Source organism: Delphinus delphis, chromosome 15 (assembly GCF_949987515.2).
Source record: "Delphinus delphis chromosome 15, mDelDel1.2, whole genome shotgun sequence".
NCBI lineage: Eukaryota > Metazoa > Chordata > Mammalia > Artiodactyla > Delphinidae > Delphinus > Delphinus delphis.
The window spans coordinates 24,159,789-24,180,447 of NC_082697.1; the positions used below are offsets into that span (position 1 = coordinate 24,159,789).

Here is a 20,659-nt window from a genome sequence, read left to right on the forward strand (position 1 = left end):
TCTCCCACTAGCCTGTGAGCTTCACGAAGGCAGAGATCCACCTCTCCTACCCACTGCAGGGTCCCCAACCACCTGATCAGTGCTTGGCACAGAGCAGTTGTTTAGCAAATATTTGTGGAATGAACCAAAGAGAGCCAGGGAGAACATCATGTGATGAATGTGCAGAGTGTAACCGCTGGAGGAACCCAGAGGCAACAAGATCACCTTCCCTGTTGAGTGGTCAGAGAAAGCCATAGGGATGAGGAATAGGGGCTGAACCTTCCAGACTCAGAGAGGGGGAGGGGGAGAGGGTGGGAGATGGGCAGGATGGGGGCCAAGTCACCCCTACTGGATAATGTCAAGGGATGGCAGCTCTGTCCCCAACCTTTCTCTCACTTCTGCCAGAACCTGGTCTCTTTGGCCAGTGAAGCCCCTGCATGTCATCCACAGCCCAATCCAGCTCAGCTTCCATCTAACCTACAGTCATTGCTTCCGGTGAGATGTGTGGCATTCAGAGTGTGTCCTCAGTCCCACAGCCTGCTCTTCTCAGCTCTTCTAGCTGCAGCGGTGCCTTTTAGTCACCTGGTCCTTATTCTCCCCTCCCTGGACAAGACAGATCAGAGCTGTCCTGGGAATCAGATGAGTACAGATTTTTAGCAGGCGTTCAGAGTCAGGCCCATCATTGCTGCGTCCGCAGCTGGATGTAGAGAACATCTCGGCCTGGAGATTTTATGTCCTGCTCTGTTTGAGTTGGTCAGTTCTGTGCTTCATAATAGAAAAAATCATCAGTAATTATTAATGACAGTGGCAGGTAAACCAGTGACTTAGGCCCCATCCTTCCTCTGGGGCCATTAAATATTTTTCAGCTTGTGGCACAGATCATTTGCTAATTATAATTGTGCCTGAGAGTCAGTAACCAGGAAATGACAACAGTAAACCACCCATAGATGCATAGAGTGTGTGTGTCTCACACGTACATGTGAGAGAGAGAAGGAGAAGGAGGGATTAGATGGATTGGTTGACTGCGGTCCCCCCGTACTCAGTCACTGCGTGACCTTCAGCAAGTGACTGAACCTCTCAGGGTTGCAGGTGATAACCCCACCTCTCGGGGGTAAGAGGATTTGTATGTTGACACATGTTGACATGGGAAGTAGCTTGAGCAATGTGCTCATCAAATACCCAGAGCAAATTCCTAAGGAAACATTCAGACCTGGAAACCAAGGGAAGGAGAACAATCCTCATCTCTTTTTTTTTTTTAAAACCCTTTTCTTCTGCAGGTCAGAGACCAGCAGAAAGATGATGGTCATGTAGGATTAGATGTAAACAAAAAGGAATGTTTAAAATTTAGCTTTATTAAGAGTAAGGTAAAATGTTCCACTTACCCTAGTTCAAGTTAAAAATAGGTAACATAGGGCTTTCCTGGTGGCGCAGTGGTTGAGAGTCCGCCTGGCGATGCAGGGGACACGGGTTCGTGCCCCGGTCCGGGAAGATCCCACATGCCACGGAGCGGCTGGGCCCGTGAGCCATGGCCGCTGAGCCTGCGTGTCCGGAGCCTGTGCTCCACAACGGGAGAGGCCACAACAGTGAGAGGCCCGCGTACCGCAAAAAAAAAACGACAAAATAATAACAGGTAACATAAGGAAATCTTTCCCTAAACTTATAATTAATAGTGGCTCATGTTTTAAGAACGCTTACGAGGGACCAGGCCCATGTGATCCCTTTAGTCTTTTGGATCATGTGCTTGTCCAGCCTTCTGGACCTTTCTTTGTGTGTTGACATGACCTTGTCTGTTCATGGAGGAGGAGTTTTATCTGTGTGTGTGTTTTATTGTTGGCAGCATGATGAAAGTATGACTTCTTTTCCTTTTAATGAAACGTCTTCATGATCTCTCCTTGTTTGAACATGAGAGGAAGCTCCTTCCTGTTTCAGTCCTGCATGTGCGGACTCACCATGCCTGATGTAGCTACTCCCCTACTGACAGCCCTTCAAGCTGTTTTCCTTTTTTATGATGATGAAGAATTGACTTAATCCTCGAAACAGCCCTCTGAGGGAGGCACTGCTATTATCATCTCAGATGCGAATGAAGCAGCTGAGGCTGGGAAGTCACGCAGTTGCGGAGCGGTGTGTTTATTGATACCCTGTTTCTTGTGCCCTCTCAGTAGACTGTGGGTTCCACTGGGGCAGCCCCCAGGCCTGTCTTGTTCACGACTGTATCCCCAACACCCAGAAGAAAGGAATGACCAGAAACCACAATTTCTAACCAATGATCTCACACAAAATTGCACATACACCCTGACCTCCCAGTTCCAGTCTCTGCGTTGGTCAGAGCTGGGCCTGTGGCAGGTCCTCCTGCTGGATTCCTGGGGAGTCAGAGCCAGAACCCCCTTCCCCTCTCATCCAGGCCCCAAGAGCCCCACTCCTGCTCATGTCTGCATCCAAAACAGACTCCCTGGTGGCTCCCCTCTGCCCTTCCCAGCAGGGCCTGGATCGCTGCACAAGCTGCTGCCACCTCACTCCTGACCCCGTCCTTGTGGTGCAGACCCATAGATACTGGGCTGGCCCTGCTTTGGCTGTTCTGCCCTGAGGTCTTGGCACCAAGCCTCTGGCACGTTGGGCCCCGCTCAGGACTTGCTCATTCACTCCAGCACAAGGGAAACCGCAGTCCTGTCTCCTGGAATTACGTTTCCATTAGCCTGGTGTGTCACTATTGGGAAGGGACCAGTGAGGAAATGTGTGGGGACGTGTTGGGCAGATCGCTAGTGATTCAGTGGCGTGGAGCACGCATTTGTGGACAGACGGGCTAATTTCAGGTTCATCCCCGTGGGTTGTGTATGGCCCTAGCTGGAAGATTTGTTCCTCCTGACATGAGGCGCCAGTGGCCCAGGCTGGAACCCTCGTCCTCATCCAGCTGGGTGTGCATGTTTGCTTTTCTTTTCTTAGCTGGTGGCATTTTGTCGAGGTCTTAGTTCATTCCTTTGTCCCTCCTGTCCTCAGACTTTTAGCTCAGCACTCAGCATCCCAAGCTTGATTCTCCCAGGCCCTTCCCCACTCCCTCTCCTACCCCCACAGCAAGAGTGATGTGAAAAGCCCGAGCTAAACACAGGGGGTCAAGGCCAGCAGGAAGGCCTGGGCTTCAGTGGCCCGAACTCCACAGTGACTCTCAGCCCCATCCCTGCCCAGCTCACTGGATCTCAGGCGAGTCACATAACTCCTTGGACCTAATTTATGGATTTGCAAATATTGGGTTGGCCAAAAAGTTCATTCGGGTTTTTAGGCACTCTGCTAGGGGTGAATGAGACACAGTCCTGCTTCCAAGGAGCTCACCATCTGTGGGAGAGAAAGAAAAGGAAACAGGCAGGGCCAGGGCAGCGTGACAGTGCTATAAATGGGGTAAACTCAGCCTGGGGAGCTCAGAGCTGGTGGTTACGGAAGCTTCGGGGTGGGGGGGGCGGGAGGGGGAGGCAGCCTCTAAGTGGAGTCCTGAGGGGCGTGTAGGGTCGAACCAGGTTCTAGGTGGTAAGACCTGGGGGTGAGAGAGCCCGTGAGTGTGCTGCTGTGTAAGACAGTTCTGTAGGACGGGCACATGCCACCTGATAGGGAATGAGGCCATTTTAGGACAACAGTGGTCAGAGCCACAAGGCAGGCATGGGCCTCGTTGTGCTGAGGACCAGGCTGAGCTTTCGGTTTTAAGTGAAGACACCTGAGATCAGATTCATGCTCTGGGACTTCCCTGGCGGTCCAGTAGTTAAGACTCTGCGCTCCCAGTGCAGGGGGCACGGGTTCCATCCCTGGTCGGAGATCCCACCAGCTGCACAGTGCTGCCAAAAAACAATAAAGATTCATGCTCTGAAAACCTCCCTCTGCCAGGAGGGAGCACAGGGAGGAGGCTGTTTAAACCTGGTGAGAGGGGCTGGTAGCCTCTGTTTCCTCAGCCTACAAGGGTGGTTGTGAGTGGGGAATATGGAAGTGAGTGGAGAAAACTTGTATGAATTGAACAGTGCCACCTAGATGATAATTGCCTTCATAGCCAGCTATGATCTTACTTTGTGACCTTCCAGACCCTGAGGCTGAGACCTAGTGATTTCCCTATTATTTTGCATCTTTAGAGCTAGAGAGTGGAGGTCTGTTTCTCCACCATCTCCTCCCATGCATGTCCATTCAGGCCTGAGTTGGCAGGTCACACCAAAGCCCCATCCAGCTCCACAAGTTGGCCGTCAGCCCCACTTGCTCCCAGTTTCCTAGATCCCAGGCAGCAAGGGCAGGGGATGCAGCACTCTGATTGCCAGTGGTGACAACCGCGTGAGTTCTCCCAGTCGTGGGCTGACTGTCAAGTGTCAGCATCTCCAACACAAGCAAGAGACCGGGGGAACCGGGACATGCCTGGGGTGACAGCACCTGCTTCTCTAGGGCCTTGCAGCCCAGGGGCCAGTGTTGGCTGTGGCTGCGATCCTGAGCCCTGTGGCTTCTAGACACACTGCATTAACAGCCTTGCTAGCTCTGTTGTCTCAGACACTTGTTTCGCCTTTTCTCAAGAAACTCTGTCTCGGGGCTTCCCTGGTGGCGCAGTGGTTGAGAGTCTGCCTGCTGATGCAGGGGACACAGGTTCGTGCCCCGATCCGGGAAGATCCCACATGCCACGGAGCGGCTGGGCCCGTGAGCCATGGCCGCTGGGCCTGTGTGTCTGGAGCCTGTGCTCCGCAAAGGGAGAGGCCACAACAGTGAGAGGCCCATGTACTGCAAAAAAAAGAAAAAAAAAAAAAGAAAGAAACTCTCTCTCCTTGGCTAAGTGACAGAGAGTGGATTTGAAGCATGAGCATGGGGCTGTAGCAGGACTCGGCAGTGTGGGTACAGACCCCTGAGAAGGGCGTGGAGGTCAAGGGAAGGGCTAGGCTCCGGGCCTCACACAGGCAGGATGGGCACTGCAGCCTAAACGTGGTCACTTACTCCTGGGTGACCCTGGGCAAGACCCTAACCTCTGAGTTTGCTCATCTCGAAGTGGGGCTTATGAGCCCTACCCCAGGGTGTTGTGAAGATTCAGTGATGTGCTTTTTGTTAAGCGAACCGGCCCAGGGCAGATCCTCAGATGTTGGTTTCTCCAGCTCTCCTCACTCCCACCCTGTAGTGGAGCGTGTTCTGACCATTTCATTCCACTTTTGATCTACCCCTATCTGTCCCTCGCCACCCTTTTATAAGCTGCCCCATTAAATCTTCATCTTCTGGGAAATCCCTGGTGGTCCAGTGGTTAGGACACGGCGCTTTCACTGCCAGGGCCTGGGCTCGATCCCTAGTCGGGAAACTAAGATCCTGCAAGCCGTGCAGTGTGGTCAAAAAATAAATAAATCTTCATCTTCATCATGGCCCAGAGGGGAGCCTGGAGCCCTCATGGCTGCCAGTGAGAGGAATGTGGTCTGACTGAGCCCTGGGAAGGGATCAGCAAACTGCTCCCAAGACGCCAGCCCCATGCTGGGTCTGGGGCCACAGAGCTGGAGCAGATGCCACCCCATTTGGTGGGGAGGCCAGTGGGAAGTGACTTCACGCCAGGAGTCGCATAACTGAGTGTGGAGTCGGGGAAGACTCTGGGTGTGGGAGATGGCGATGTTGCCTCTCCAGGGATGAGAAGGAGCCCTTTGTGGGAAGGGTCATCCCAGCCCGGGGGCAGGGCATGGGCAGAGGCACCAAGGTGTGGCCACACAGCGTTTGCAGGACCAGGCTGCGTTCAGGGCTATGGGGACACGCAGGTGTGGCGCAGGGAGAGGGGAGCACTGGAGGCTGCTGTGTGTGTGTGTGTGTGTGTGTGTGTGTGTGTGGACGATCCCTCAGGGGCCAGGAGGATGAGGGAGGCCTTTGAGCAAGAGGGGGCAGTGGGAGGGAGAAAAGGGGGCTGAGCTGGAATTCTGAGGAGGGGAATTGGTGGAATGTGGTGGCTGATGGCGATAGAGAATCCGAGGGGCTCAGCCATTGTCAGTGAGGGCAGCTTTAAAGAATGGGCTGCTCCGAAAGTATCCCTAGAGTAGGGAGGCTGTCCAGCAGTGTGGGTAAGCGTGTGGTGTCTGATGCCAGATGGTCTGGGTTCAAAGCCTGCCTCTGACACTTGCTGGTTGTACAACTTTGGGCAAATTACTTGAAGAACCTTTGTTTCTTCATCTATAAGATGGGATAATTATAATGTACCTACTATGAAGGGTTATTGTAAGGATTAACTGTTTTCACACATGTAAAGTGCTTACATTAATGCCTGAGTATTATCAGCATTTTTTTTTTTTTTTTTTTTTGTGGTACGTGGGCCTCTCACTGTTGTGGCCTCTTCCGTTGCGGAGCACAGGCTCCGGACACTCAGGCTCAGTGGCCATGGCTCACGGACCCAGCCGCTCTGCGGCACGTGAGATCTTCCTGGACCGGGGCATGAACCCATGTCCCCTGCATCGACAGGCGGACTCCCAACCACTGCGCCACCAGGGAAGCCCAGCATTTTCATTAATAAGAAGAAAATATAATAATGGACAGCATTTATCAGAGCTAGGTGTTTTTCTCTTTTCTCTCAGAGACCGACCATTAGAGTTATAACTACTAACTACCCTAGAAAGCATTTAGTCCCTAAATCATGTAATTCTCACTTTCATATAATAAACTGAAAATTCTACAACTAGGTTTGTTTTGTGTTGTTTTCTATTTTTGTTTTCTTTTTTTTGGCCTCACCGCTTGGCTTGTAGGATCTCAGTTCCCTGACCAGGGATTGAACCTGGGCCTCGGCAGTAAAAGTGCCAAATTCTAACCACTAGGCCACCAGGGAACTCCCCACAACTAGATTTTTTTTTTTTTTTTTTGCGGTACGCAGGCCTCTCACTGCTGTGGCCTCTCCCGTTGTGGAGCACAGGCTCCGGACGCGCAGGCTCAGTGGCCATGGCTCATGGGCCCAGCCACTCCACGGCATGTGGGATCTTCCCGGACCGGGGCACGAACCCATGTCCCCTGCATCGGCAGGCGGACTCTCAACCACTGCGCCACCAGGGAAGCCCACAACTAGGTTTTTTTATACCATAAAAACATTTTTCACTTTTGTTTTCAAATTAAAACCATTAAAAGATTATAAAAAGAAAGAATGGGCTGCTCTTCAGTCTCTGAAAGCACAGAGGGACAGAGCAAGGACTAGGGGAGCCACCATTGTAAGTAATAAACTAGAGTTTATCACTCATTTTACGGATGAGGAAAACGCTGCTTAGGGAAAACGCTGTGACTTACACAGGGTCACACAGCCACTAACTTGCCCATGCTATTTCCACTGCTTCTTTCCCAACGTTCCCTGCCCAGACTGGGCAAAGTAGTGCTGAGTCTGCAGATGCTGTGTTGGCTGAATCCCAGGGCCTCTGGGAAATCCTTTCTCCTCAACCCAAATGGAAAGCCTCTAGGTCAGAAGAGGTTGTCTCAGCCAGCCTGTGACAGCTAGGGACTTCCCTCCGAGAGAGTGAAGCCTCAAGGCCAGTGTGTCCCCAAGATGCCCTCTCCCTGGGGACAGGGGCAGGGCATCCACTCAGGACTAGTGACTTTCGGTTCCAGACAGACCAAGCCAGCACGCAGGGCTCTTTCCTTCCATGCCACCCTCCCCTGATACTTTATTATGAAAAGTTTCACACACACAGCAAAGTTGAAAGATTTAACCTTGAACACCTGTATACCTACGACTTAGACTCCACCATTCACATTTTACTATACTTGGATGATCACAAATATCCATTTCTCAATCCATCTTATTTTTGTAATGTACTTCAAAGTGAAGTATACATATCAGTACATTTCCTGTCGGATATTTCAGCATGTATATCATTAACCAGAGCTCCATATTTACTTACATTTTTCTTTTTTTTTTTCTTTTGCGGGCCTCTCACTGTTGTGGCCTCTCCCGTTGCGGAGCACAGGCTCCGGACGCGCAGGCTCAGCGGCTATGGCTCGTGGGCCTAGCCGTTCCGTGGCATGTGGGATCTTCCCGGACCGGGACACGAACCTGTGTCCCCTGCATCGGCAGGCGGACTCTCAACCACTGCGCCACCAGGGAAGCCCTACAATGTTCTTTTAATTTCTGCTGTACAGCAAAGTTACTCAGTTTTACATATATATATACATTTTTTTTTTTTTTGCCCGCTGTGCAGCATATGGGATCTTAGTTCCCTGACCAGGGATCAAACCCATGCCCCCTGCAATGGAAACACAGAGTCTTAACCACTGGAACACCAGGGAAGTCCCTACATTCTTTTTTTATATTCTTTTCCAATATGGTTTATCACAGGATATTGAATATAGTTCCCTGTGCTATACAGTAGAACCTTGTTCATTCACTCTATATATAATAGTTTGCATCTGCTAGTCCCAAACTCCCAATCCATCCCTCCCCCACCTCCCCTCCCTTGGCAACTACAAATCTATTTTCTATGTCTGTGAGTCTGTTTCTGTTTTGTAGATAAGATCATTTGTGTCATATTTTAGATTCCACATATAAGTGATTTATGGTATTTGCCTTTCTCTTTCTGACAAATGGGTATTATTTCGTTCTTTTTTATGGCTAAGTAGTATTCCATCGTGTGTGTGTGTGTGTGTGTGTGTGTGTGTGTGTGTGTGTGTGTGTACGTACATATATATATATATGTATATACCACATCTTCTTTATCCATTCATCTGTCGATGGACATTTAGGTTGTTTCCATGTCTTGGCTATTGTGAACAGTGCTGCTGTGAACATAGGGGAGTGTGTATCTTTTTTTTTTTTTAATATCTTTATTGGAGTATAATTGCTTTACAATGGTGTGTTAGTTTTGTGCTGTATAACAAAGTGAATCAGCTATATGTATACATATATCCTCATATCCCTTCCATCTTGAGCCTCCCCGCTACCCTCCCTATCCCACCCCTCCAGGTGGTCACAAAGCACCGAGTTGATCTCCCTGTGCTATGCAGCTGCTTCCCACTAGCTATCTGTTTTACATTTGGTAGTGTATATATGTCAGTGCTACTCTCTCACTTCGTCCCAGCTTACCCTTCCCCCTCCCCGTGTCCTCAAGTCCATTCTCTATGTCTGCGTTTTTATTCCTGTCCTGCCCCAGGTTCATCAGAACCTTTTTTTTTTTTTAGATTCCATGTATGTGTGTTAGCATATGGTATTTTTTTCTCTTTCTGACTTCACTCTGTATGACAGACTCTAGGTCCATCTACCTCACTACAAATAACTCAGTTTTGTTTCTTTTTATGGCTGAGTAACATTCCATTGTATATATGTGCCACATCTTCTTTATACATTCTTCTGTTGATGGACACTTAGGTTGCTTCCATGTCCTGGCTATTGTAAATAGAGCTGCAATGAACATTGTGGTACATGTCCCTTTTTTTGTTGTTAGAAAAACATTTATTAAATAATTTAAAAATCTGCCTGTTTGATTTGAATCTTATTCAAATATGTAGTTTTCCCTAGGCACCCATTCAACTACATGTATTACTTGCACTTAGGTTTGGTTGACTGAAAGAATCAGAGTGGAGGATGGAAGAGGAGGCAGTGATGTAAACAAAATGGAATGTTAGGTCTCCCTCAAATAAATATCTGAGTAGGTGGTCCAAAGTTGGTATCATGTTCCATAGTATCAGGAACTCAAGCTCCTTATTTCTCATCGTTTTGTAAAGCATGGCTCCAGTGGTCTAAATGGTAACATTTACAACCGAGGTGATTTGGTTGGGGAACAGCTAACACTTCACACATGCTGTCTCATAAGGAAGTTTCCCAGAGGCTGCCACGTGACATTTCTGCTTAGACTCCACTGGCCAAAACTTACTCACTAATTGCAAAGGAGCTTGGGAGATATAATAAGCATTTATTTGGTAGTACTTCCCATATGGCAGTCACTGCTCTTAACTCCAGTGATCCACTGTTCTGATAACAGATCTGTTCTTTTTCTTTTTTTTTTTTATAAATTTATTTATTATTTTTGTCTGCGTTGGGTCTTTGTTGCTGTGTGCAGGCTTTCTCTAGTTGCAGTGAGTGAGGGCTACTCTTCATTGCAGTGCGTGGGCTTCTCATTGTGGTGGCTTCTCTTGTTACGCGGCACGGACTCTAGGCATGTGGGCTCCAGTAGTTGTGGCACTCAGGCTCAGTAGTTGTGGCACATGGGTTTATTTGCTCCACGGCATGTGGGATCTTCCTGGACCAGGGCTCAAACTTGTGTCCGCTGCATTGGCAGATGGATTCTTTTTTTTTTTTTTTTAATATCTTTATTGGAGTATAATTGCTTTACAATGGTGTGTTCGTTTCTGCTTTATAACAAAGTGAATCAGCTATACATATACATATATCCCCATCTCTCTTCCCTCTTGCGTCTCCTTCCCTCCCACCCTCCCTATCCCAACCCTCTAGGTGGTCACAGAGCACCAAGCTGATCTCCCTGTGCTATGTGGCTACTTCCAACTAGCTATCTATTTTATGTTTGATAGTGTATATATGTCCATGCTACTCTCTCATTTTGTCCCAGCTTACCCTTCCCCCTCCCCATGTCCTCAAATCCATTCTCTAGTAGGTCCGCGTCTTTATTCCCGTCCTGCCCCTAGGTTCTTCATGACCTTTTTTTTTTTTTTTTTTAGATTCCATATATATGTGTTAGCATACGGTATTTGTTTTTCTCTTTCTGACTTACCTCACTCTCAAAATTGCTTTGGCTATTTGGGGTCTTTTGTGTTTCCATACAGATTGTGGAATTTTTTGTTCTAGTTCTGTGAAAAATGCCCTTGGTAGTTTGATAGGGATTGCATTGAATCTGTAGATTGCTTTGAGTAGTATTGTCATTTTCACAATGTTGATGCTTCCAATCCAAGAACACGGTATATCTCTCCATCTATTGGTATCATCTTTAACTTCTTTCATCAGTGTCTTATAGTTTTCTGCACACAGCTCTTTTGCTTCCTTAGGAAGGTTTATTCCTAGGTATTTTATTCTTCTTTTTTGCAATGGCAAATGGGAGTGTTTCCTTAATTTCTCTTTCAGCTTTTTCGTCGTTCGTGTATAGGAATGCAAGAGATTTCTGTGCATTAATTTTGTATTCTGCTACTTTACCAAATTCATTGATTAACTCTAGTTGTTTTCTGGTAGCATCTTTAGGATTCTCTATGTATAGTATCATGTCATCTGCAAACAGTGACAGTTTTACTTATTCTTTTCTGATTTGGATTCCTTTTATTTCTTTTTCTTCTCTGTAGACTTTTTAATGATGGCCAATCTGACCAGTGTGAGGTGATAGCTCATGTATTTTGATTTGCATTTCTCTAATAATTAGTGATGTTGAGCATCTTTTCATGTGCCTGTTAGCCATGTGTGTGTCTTCTTTGGAGAAATGTCTATTTAGTTCTTCTGCCCATTTTTCAGTTGGGTTGTTTGTTTTTTTGTTGTTGAGTCCTATGAGCTGTTTGTATATTTTGGAAATTAAGCCCTTGTCGGTCACATCATTTGCAAATATTTTCTCCCATTCTGTAGCTTGTCTTTTCATTTTGTTTATGGTTTCTTTTGCTGTGCAAAAGCTTGTAAGTTTGATTAGGTCCCTTTGTTTATTTTTGCTTTTATTTGTATTGCCTTGGGAGACTGACCTAAGAAAACATTGGTACAATTTATATCAGAGAATGCTTTGCCTATGTTCTCTTTTAGGAGTTTTATGGTGTCATGTCTTATGTTTAAGTCTTTAAGCTATTTTGAGTTTATTTTTGTGTGTGCTGTGAGGTATGTTCTAACTTTGATTTCATGCAGCTGTCCAACTTTCCCAACACCCCTTGCTGAAGAGACTGTCTTTTTCCCATTGTGTATACTTGTCTAGTTTGTCAAAGATTAATTGACCATAGTTATGTGGATTTATTTCTGGGCTCTCTATTCTGTTCCATTGATTCATATGTCTTTTTTTGTGCCAATAGCATGCCATTTTGGTTACTGTAGCTTTGTAGTGTTATCTGAAGTCTGAGAGAGTTATGCTTCCTGCTTTGTTCTTTTCCCTCAGGATTGCTTTGGCAATTCTGGGTCTTTTATTGTTCCATATAAATTTTAGTATTATTTGTTCTAGTTCTGTGAAATGTGTTATGGGTAATTTGATAGGGATCACATTGAATCTGTAGATTGCTTTGGGTAGTATGGCCATTTTAACAATATTAATTCTTCCAATCCAAGAACATGGGATATCTTTCCATTTCTTTGCATCATCTTCAGTTTTCTTTATTAATGGAAAAACACAAATCTTAATGTACGTTTCCTGAAGCCTTCTTTGACTCAGCAAGATATTTTTGCGGCTCATTCATTTTGTTGCATACAACAGTAGTATGTTGCTTTTTAAAATAAGCTTTTAAATTTTGGAATAATTTTAGATAGTACAGAGAGTTCTTGTATGTCCCCCACCCAGTTTCCCACAGTTTTAACATCTTATATTACCGTGGTATGTTTGTCAAAACCAAGAAACTGACCCTGGTACGTTATGAATAAGTAAACTCCAGATTTGATGTGGATTTCACCAGTTTTCCCTGTATTGTCTTCTTTTTCTCCCAGGATCCAGTCCCAGGTACCACATTACACTTAGTTGCCACATCTCCCCCATGTCCTCTGCTCACACTCTGTCTTTCCTTATTTCTTGTGACATGGACAGTATTGAGGAACAGTGGCCAGGTATCCTGTAGAGTGTCCCCTCTGGGTTTGTCTGATGCTTTTCTCATCATGAGGCCACGTTTTAGGTTTTTAGAATGCTCAGGCAGTACACACTAGCCACACTTCATGCCGTTTATCCTTCATCATTTGGTTAAGATAGTGTTTGCCAGGCTTCTCCAGTGCACAGTTACTATTTTCTCTTTCCCTGTTCTTTCCCTGAGTCACGAAGTCTAGCCTACCCTCGGGGGCAGGGGGTGGGGAGTGGGCAAGAATTAAGCTCCACCTCCCGAGGGGAGAGTCTCTACATGTATTATTTGGAACTCTTTTGTAAGGATTACAAAAGGAATTCTCCCTTGTTTATTTATTTACTTATTCAATCATTTATCGGCTGATTGTTTTTAATTGGATTTTTATTTTTATCAACGTAACATGTATACATAATTTACAAAGTTAAGGCTTACAAGGACGAAGAATAGCTGCCTAAGGTCCTATAGTTATTTGTTCTGGTGCTTCTAGATTGTATACTTACTCTACTATTTCTTGATTTTTTTTTCCATTTTATATTGTCACACCATATGAAATTGTCAATACTCAACTGTTTTTGATCTGCAAAATTGGCAGTTTCATATGGTTCAAACTAATAACCTAGTGTTTTGACTTCCTATTTGACCAGCTGATCGTGTGTGACATTGGAGTTGTTTTGTTGTGAACTGTGACTTTGCACCTGCCCCTCATCTGACCTGGCTCGGGGATCAACCCCCACCAGCTCCAGGCTCCGCCTCCTCAGACTTGACACCTTGGGCCTGGGTGAGAAAGGGGCTGCAGGGAGTGAGGGCAGCCTTCGCTGTGGTAACTACACCCCATGGGCAGCTGCGGCGCAAGGCTTCAGGGGCTCCCTGGGCTCTCTGCTCTGACACCCTCAGTGGCAGAGTTCTGGGCCCTTTGCACACTGGGCCCCAGGTACATTGCCTTGCAGGGTCATAGCCACTAGTCCAGCTCTCCCAGTATAGCCTTAGGCCAACTGTTGAACCCTTTGTGCCTCAATTTCCTCATCTGAAAGATGGGAACCATCAGCCTTCCAGATGGATTCCTGTGGTGGCAGAATGGCAGGTCCTTGTTCTGAGGCCATGGTGTGGGTTTGCTCTCTTTCCTGCCCACAATGTGAGAGAGGCTTCCCAGAATAGGGGTTTGGGGGTCAGAGGCTGAGGTGCCAGGCTCAACCTCTGTCTTGCTATAATGCCCTAGCCAGGTGCTCCCCCAGTTCTGGGCTTACGTCGCCCCATCTGTGCCAAGGTGATTGGTGATGATAATCTGAGAGGCTTGTAAGTGCCTGAGAACTGGTGGTATCTGCAGTGGTGAGCCCCTCTCCCCTCATCCTTCTGTAGGGCTGGGCCCTGCCCCTCCTGTTCCAAGCACTGGAGGTCCTGGGAGCTTGGGATGAATCGAATTGTAAGACTGCGGGCCCAGTGTTCGGGGGACCTTGGCAAGTCCCTGTTCCCCTCTGGGCCTCAGTGAGGGGGACGGTGGGCTGAGCTGCTAGGGCCCTTTCTATTCTGAGGCCCAGACAGAAAAGACAGACCAAGCTGGGCACAGACACCATGGTGGCAGAATCACTCAGTGACACTGCCCAGGCCAGGGGAGGAGCCACAGTCATCAGGCAGTCTCACAGATGAATGCAAAACTGCAATTTGGACGAGTTTGTGCTACCAGAGAAAAGTTAATGGGACCAAGACCCAATCTAGGGTGTGAGGGAGGGCTTCTCTGTGGAAGTGATCCTTCCTGAGGCCTGAAGGGCAGGCAGGTGTTTACTAGATGAAAGGGGAAGAGAACATTCCAGGCAGAGGAGACAGCAAAGATCCTGCATTGGAAGGGAACAGGCCAGTGTGACTGGAGCTGAGTGAGGTGGAGCACGGCAGAGGCTGAAGCACGTACATGGGCAGGGACCAAGTGCAAGGCCTCAGAGCCCCAGAGAGTTTGATCTTCACCCTAAGAGCCATGGGAGGCCTTTAGAGGACCTTAAGCTGGGATGTAACATGACCAGATTTGTCTTAAAAAGCAACCTCTGCTGCTAGGGTGGGAGGTTTGAGATCAGGAAGCCCAGAGAGGAGACCACTGTTGTTCAGATGACAGTGGCTTTGTCCAGGGTGGTAGCTGTGGGGACAGGTAGAAATAGAACTGACAGGCTTGGTGGCTTGGTGTATGGGAGGAGACAAGTCTGTTGATTCTATGGCCTGAACACCTGGATGGAAGAAGGGGGATATGGGTTCCCAGTGGGAGAAGCAGGTTTGATAGGGGACTTGGCTGGGGTGGAAGGGCCAGTGGGCACCCAGGAGGTGAGACGGAGGAGCGCGCCAGTCTGGAGTTCACAGGCCAGGGCTTGGGATGGAAGCACAGACCATGGTAGGAGGAGGAAGGGCAGTAGGGCAACTTCTGCAGCAGTGCCAGTGAGACCCTTGAAGGGTGGTGTAGGCCCTGAGGTGCAGGGTCCCTGGGCAGGGTCTCCCCAACACCTACCTAGCCCCTCAGAGATCCAAAGTTCAGGGGTAGGTATCATGAAGCTTCTCACATCTCTCTCCCCCCAGATCCTGCTCATCTCCGATTACTTCTATGCCTTCCTACGGCGGGAGTACTACCTCACACATGGTCTCTACCTGACCACCAAGGACGGCACGGAGGCCATGCTTGTGCTCAAGTAGGCCTGGCTGGGCACAGGGCTGCACGGACTTCAGGGTTGAAAGGGCCAGAAGCTGGGCCAAGCCCTCTAACCAGAGCTTCCAGCAGGGAAGTCCTGGGCAGATCAGGTTTGAGTCCAGGGTCACAAATATCTGGTACCGGTGAGGAGCCAAGGCTGGCAGCAAGGCCTGTGGGGAGTAGCCAGGAGCATCTCCACTTGCACTCCCCACTTTGTGGCTCTGCACACCAAGGAGCCCCCCTCCCAAGCAGGGAAGGGGAAGAAGCAGATGAGCAGGGTTTGTTAGGTTGTGGCTACTTAATAAATGTTTTTTGTTATGCAAACGTCTGCCCTGGAACCACACTGCACTCTGGAAGGGGTGGGCTTGGCCCCTAATACCACCATGGTGCACTACACACAGGCGTGGGTTTCCCGAATGAGCTCTGAGTCCACAGAACACGGGTCTGCGCACTGGTCAGCTGAGAATGGTGTGGGGCAGCCCTCCCCACTCCCCAAGCAGCTGGAGGCAAAGGGCCAGGCAGGCCTGAGCAATCTTTATTCTGCAGAGGAACAATGACCACAGATCCATACACCATGTCAAGACTGGGTGAGCCAGGGGCCAGTCCTTCAGGGGTGGGCAGGTCCAGGCATGGGCAGCACCTCAGGTCAGGGAGGGACAGATGGGCAGACAGGCAGGGGCCTAAAAAAAAAGACAAACCACACAGAGCAGGGGTGCTAGGGACTGCTCCCAACCTCCCCCCATCCCAGCCAGCACCCAGAGGGGCAACCCTAACATGACTGGGCCAGGATCCACCCAGGGGCAGGGTAGGTGCGGTTGGTGCCCCCTGGCTAGGATGTGGCATCCCCGCCCAGCCCACCAGGGGCAGAGGCAGCTCAGTTCAGGTGCCAGGAGCTCCCAGGGCAGAGCCTGACAGGGACCCCCCACTCCCAAGCCAACCCCCCTACTGCTGGCTCAGAAGCCGAAGGTTTCCTGGGAGGCGTAGACCATGTAGAGGAAGCCGTCATCGTCCTTCTCCTGCTCATAGATGTCGGCGATGGGCGTGGACACGCTCACCATGCTGTGCTGGTTCACCAGCAGGAAGAAGGCCTGCGTGGGGTTCAGCTGCAGGCGGCGCCTGAGGTGGGCGGGAGGGCAAGCCAACCGTGAGGGGCCTGGCTGTTGAGCGAGTGTAGCCCTCACCCGCTCCCCAAAATGATCCTAATCCTCCACCTCACACCCATCCCAAGCCCTTCTAGAGGCTCTCACCTCCGACCGGACACTGACCCAAGCCCTGACCTTGACCTTTCCCAACCTCCCCACAACAGGGACCCAGCACCCGTTCCCGTGCCGCACCCCCACCTCTTCTCAGAAGGACCCAGCCCCCTGCCTGACCCCAGCAGGACCCAATCCCCCTCTGACAGCTGCTGCCCGCGCACCGGATGATCTTGACCAACTCGCTCATGTTGACATGGTCCGGGACCAGGAACTTGGTCTTGTCCAGGACGGGCAGCTGCTTCTCACCCTTGTAGCGCTCGATGATTACCTGGGAGCGGGGCGGGGGATGCGTGAGCCCGAGGCGGGGCCTGGGCCGGGCGGGGATGGGAGGGGGCGGCGGAACTCACCGGGATTTTGCTGGGGTGCTGCTCGCGGATCTGCTGCACCTCTTTACAGCGATCGGCTGCAGACAGCAGTCGGGGATGAGGCCGGGCCGAGGTCCTCCTCGCGGTTCCGTCCCGCCAGTACCCGAGGGGCGGCCCCGACCCCGCCTCCCCGAAGCCCCCGCCTCCGGAGCCGTTGGGCCCTAAGGCCCGGGCACAGGACCGGGATGCGAGGCGGAGGCCCCGGCCCAGGCCCCAGCCCGCTTCCCATCCCGAGGGTCCAGCTCCAGCCGAGCCTGACGTCACGGAGTGACGTCATCTGCGGCAGTCGGGTCGGTCGGCCAACACCCCCCAGCCCCCACGCCCCCACCCCGCACTCGCAGAGCGCCCGCCGGGCCTCACCAAAGCTCCGCCGCTGCTTGAAAGGCCGGTCTGAGGGCATCGCGCCGGCCCGGCGGGGCGCGCAGGCCGGGGCTCTGGGGCGCGCGACGAGGGGATGTGGCTGCGGTTCGGGGGCTCCGGGGGCTCCGCGCCTCGCGCTCAAGGGCTCCGAGGCTCGCGCTGAGCCCGGCGACGGCGGCTCGGGGAGGTAACTCGCCCGGCTGACGTCAGGTCACAACATTCCTTAAAGGGGAGGCCGGCGCGCCGCTCCCATTGGGCCGACGCAAAGTCCGCCCGCCCGGACCCGTGACATCACGGCGCAGAGAGCCTGGATTCCCGGCCCAGCGCCGCGAAGGGGCGGGGGCTCCCAGGGCGCGTCACAGTCCCGTGACGTCACGGCCTGCGCAGAGGTGGGCGGGGTGGGGTGGGGTCCTCTCCCTGAGGTCCGGGCTGAGGGGAGACTAGAAAGCCTGCGAGGCCGTTGGGGGAGCAGGCTCGCAGCTCTGGCGGCAGGGAGAGCGGGGGCCAGGCTGCGGCACAGCATCCTTCTGTTCCCACTGTCACTAAGTCATCTGACAGCGCTCACTCAGAACCTGTTCCGTTCCAGGAACGGTAGGAGGCACTGGGGATGACAACACTAAACCAAACGTCCTCGCCTTCGTGGAGCTCATGGTTAGAGAAAGAAAAAGGTAGTGGTCGGGGTGGGGGCGGTGATTAAAACTTGAAGACGCTTGGAGCAAGACACTGAAAAGCATAAAGGTTTTAGAAGGAATTTCTAGAATTGAAAAATAGAGCTATCGAAATTCAGGTCTCAAAGGATGAGGCAAGAAAGCCAATTAGATACAGCAGAAGAGAAAATCACAGAACTGGATGAAAGAGCGGAAGCAATTAGCCAGAAAACAAGCCAGATGGAACATATAAAAGAGGAAGTGACAGGAATGGTTAAGGTGAGAAGAATAGGTTCAATCAGCGTTCCAGAAGGAGAAAAAAGAATGTGGGAGAGGCAGTTCCTGAAGAACTTCCACAATTGATTAGAGACCAGGATCCTCACTTAAAATCCAGAACAGAATAAATAAAAATAAAATCTTATCTAGACACTTCGTAGTGAATTTGCAGAACTCTAAAGAGAAGAAATTAGACAGAAAAATATCAAGTAACTAAACTGGTAAACACGGAAGTCCATCTAAACAAGCACCTGCTATGGAACATGAATGGTGATGATTAGTTTGTGGAGTACAGAGCAAGGAGCACAGGACACAATAACAGGTAGGACTGGAGAGAGTAATCAGAGTTTAAGTGTTCTAAGAAGCTTCATTTATTTGAGAGGAGGAGAATAAAGATAATTGATAATTATCTGGCTTTGTAAAGTCAAGTCAAGTTCAAACACTTCAGAGAGATCACTAAAAGAATAGAAGGTATAAATGCCAATGCACAAAAGAGAAAAGTTCAGTAGAGGGTATTAAAATATAATTGAAGGTAGAAAAGGAGAAACAGGAAGCAAAGTGAAAAGAATGCTACATAAACGGTACAAAACCAGAGGTAGAAAATGTTTTACATTCATCTATTAAAATACAGATGAACCAGATTGGCCAAGAAAAAGAAAATGCAGGTCTATGCTGTTTACAAGAGGACATTTAAAACCTAAGGGCACCAAAAGTAAACAGTTGGAAAAAAAGTGTATACTAGAGAAAAACTAACCAAAAGATATACCCATAGCAAAATCAGACAAAATAGACTTTAAGGCTAGAGACATTATTAGTGATAAAGAGCGTCAGCACAAAGTGATGAAAAGAACAATTTTCTAAGAAGATATAACAATTCTGAACTTGTATGTTAGAGGTTAAAAAAAAAAGGCTGAAAGTGTATGAAGCAAAAGTGACAGGATACAAGGAGAAATTGCCAAGTCCTTCATCACAGTGGTAGATTTAAAAACTTTTTCAGTAACTGATAGACCAAACAGCCAAAAAAAGGATATAGAAGATTTTAATACCATTAATAATTCTAATCAATTGACCCTGGTAGAACCCTGAACCCAATATGTTACTTTCAGGCACACAAGAAACATTTATAAAAAATTACCTGTGGGGAATGTGGGAAAGAAAGGAGTCAAAGACAACAGATGGGGACAGGGAGAATTACAGAGTACATTTTAGGGGAAGATCATGGGTTAATTTTGGGGAGGTCAAGTTTAAGATGTCTGCTAGCTTCCAAGCAGAGACATAGAGTAGGCCAGGCCCCAAGACAAATCTCAACAGATAATCAGATAATTAATTTCATACAGACCCTGTTCTCTGACCACAAGCAAGAGCTGAATAAACTCCAAATCTTTTGATATTTAAAAACACTTCTAGGGACTTCCCTGGTGGTGCAGTGGTTAAGAATCCGCCTGACAATCCAGGGGACACAGGTTCGAGCCCTGGTCCAGGAAGATCCTGCATGCCGCGGAGCAGCTAAGCCCGTGTGCCACAACTACTGAGCCTGTGCTCTAGAGCCCGCGTGCCTAGAGCCCGTGCTCCGCAAGAGAAGCCACCGCAATGAGAAGCCCATGCGCTGCAACGAAGAGTAACCCCCGTTCGCCACAACTAGAGAAAGCCTGAGTGCAGCAACGAAGACCCAACACAGCCAATAAATAAATACATTTACAAAAAAAACGGAAACACTCTAAAAAAAACATTTTTTAAAAGAATTTAAAAAACACTTCTAGAAAACTCTTTACTCAAAAATGAAATCATATGGAAATGAAAACTATTTAGGTCAAACTAAAAATGAGAATACATATAAAAACTCCAGTTTGGGAGGTGGGGGGACTAAAGCAGAATTTACAAGATTTGTAACCTTATCAGTGGTATTAGGTAAGAAGAAATATGGAGAATTTATGAGCAGAATGTCCAAGAATTTTAGAATGGAGTAAGTGTAAACCCAAAGAAAGTGGAAGGAAGATAATAATGAAGAGCAGAAATTGATTAAATAGAAAACAAGCACTAGTATGTACCACAAAACAAAGCTGGATCTTTGAAAAGACCAATAAAATAAACATTAATATGCAAAAGGGATATAACTACAGATATAGCAGAAATGACAAAAATAAGATTATAAACTTTATGCCAATACACTAAAAACTTAGATGAAATGGACAATTTTCTAGTAAAAGATAATTTGCCAAGACTAATTAAAAAAGAAATAGACAAACTGAGTAGCCGTATACAAAAAAACAAAAAGTAGTCCAGATGGTTTTTTAGTTTTCTCCCAAAATAATAATAATAAAAAAAACCAAACCTGCATCAAACATTATACTTAATGGTAGAACACCATACTATATGATAAATGTTAAGCATTGTTCCCTTTAGAGCCAAGAACAGAATTTTTAATTGTATTATTATTAT

The 20,659-nt window shown here is 48.5% G+C and overlaps 2 protein-coding genes and 1 non-coding gene across 8 annotated transcripts in view; 1 reads left to right on the forward strand and 2 right to left on the reverse strand.

The window, feature by feature from the left end:
* The window catches only part of PIGU (phosphatidylinositol glycan anchor biosynthesis class U), a 127,033-nt gene that overhangs the window by 95,688 nt on the left and 10,686 nt on the right, over nucleotides 1-20,659 (forward strand). The window contains exon 12 of one of the 5 annotated variants that reach the window (XM_060030948.1): nucleotides 15,208-15,466. The exons of 3 other annotated variants lie outside the window; for them this stretch is intronic. In XM_060030948.1, coding sequence (XP_059886931.1) covers nucleotides 15,208-15,321 — 114 coding nt within the window. In that variant the 3' untranslated portion in view covers nucleotides 15,322-15,466. Of the gene's footprint in view, nucleotides 1-15,207; nucleotides 15,467-20,659 lie in introns of those variants that run through there. One more of the 5 variants, XM_060030951.1, reaches the window with a different exon arrangement.
* Nucleotides 6,698-6,769, reverse strand: TRNAK-UUU (transfer RNA lysine (anticodon UUU)). The gene has a single exon. It is a non-coding gene; the product is annotated as a tRNA-Lys (tRNA).
* Nucleotides 15,830-17,562, reverse strand: MAP1LC3A (microtubule associated protein 1 light chain 3 alpha). 2 transcript variants are annotated; one of them, XM_060032746.1, is made up of 5 exons: nucleotides 17,298-17,559; nucleotides 16,920-16,975; nucleotides 16,734-16,840; nucleotides 16,263-16,432; nucleotides 15,830-15,996 (listed from the first exon to the last, which is right to left on the reverse strand). In XM_060032746.1, exons 1-4 carry the CDS (start codon nucleotides 17,335-17,337, stop codon nucleotides 16,270-16,272), a joined length of 366 nt encoding a protein of 121 aa, XP_059888729.1. In that variant the 5' UTR covers nucleotides 17,338-17,559; the 3' UTR covers nucleotides 15,830-15,996; nucleotides 16,263-16,269. The 2 variants fall into 2 exon arrangements, with proteins under 2 accessions (XP_059888729.1, XP_059888728.1); XM_060032745.1 differs by having other exon boundaries at nucleotides 15,830-16,432; nucleotides 17,298-17,562.

Coding starts and splice junctions, on each gene's coding strand:
- MAP1LC3A (XM_060032745.1), bottom strand. CDS start 17,337: ATGCCCTCAGACCGGCCTTTCAAGCAGCGGCGGAGCTTTG. Junction 16,841..16,919: donor AGCACCCCAGCAAAATCCCG/GTGAGTTCCGCC, acceptor CCCCGCTCCCAG/GTAATCATCGAGCGCTACAA. Junction 16,433..16,733: donor GAGTTGGTCAAGATCATCCG/GTGCGCGGGCAG, acceptor CGCCCACCTCAG/GCGCCGCCTGCAGCTGAACC.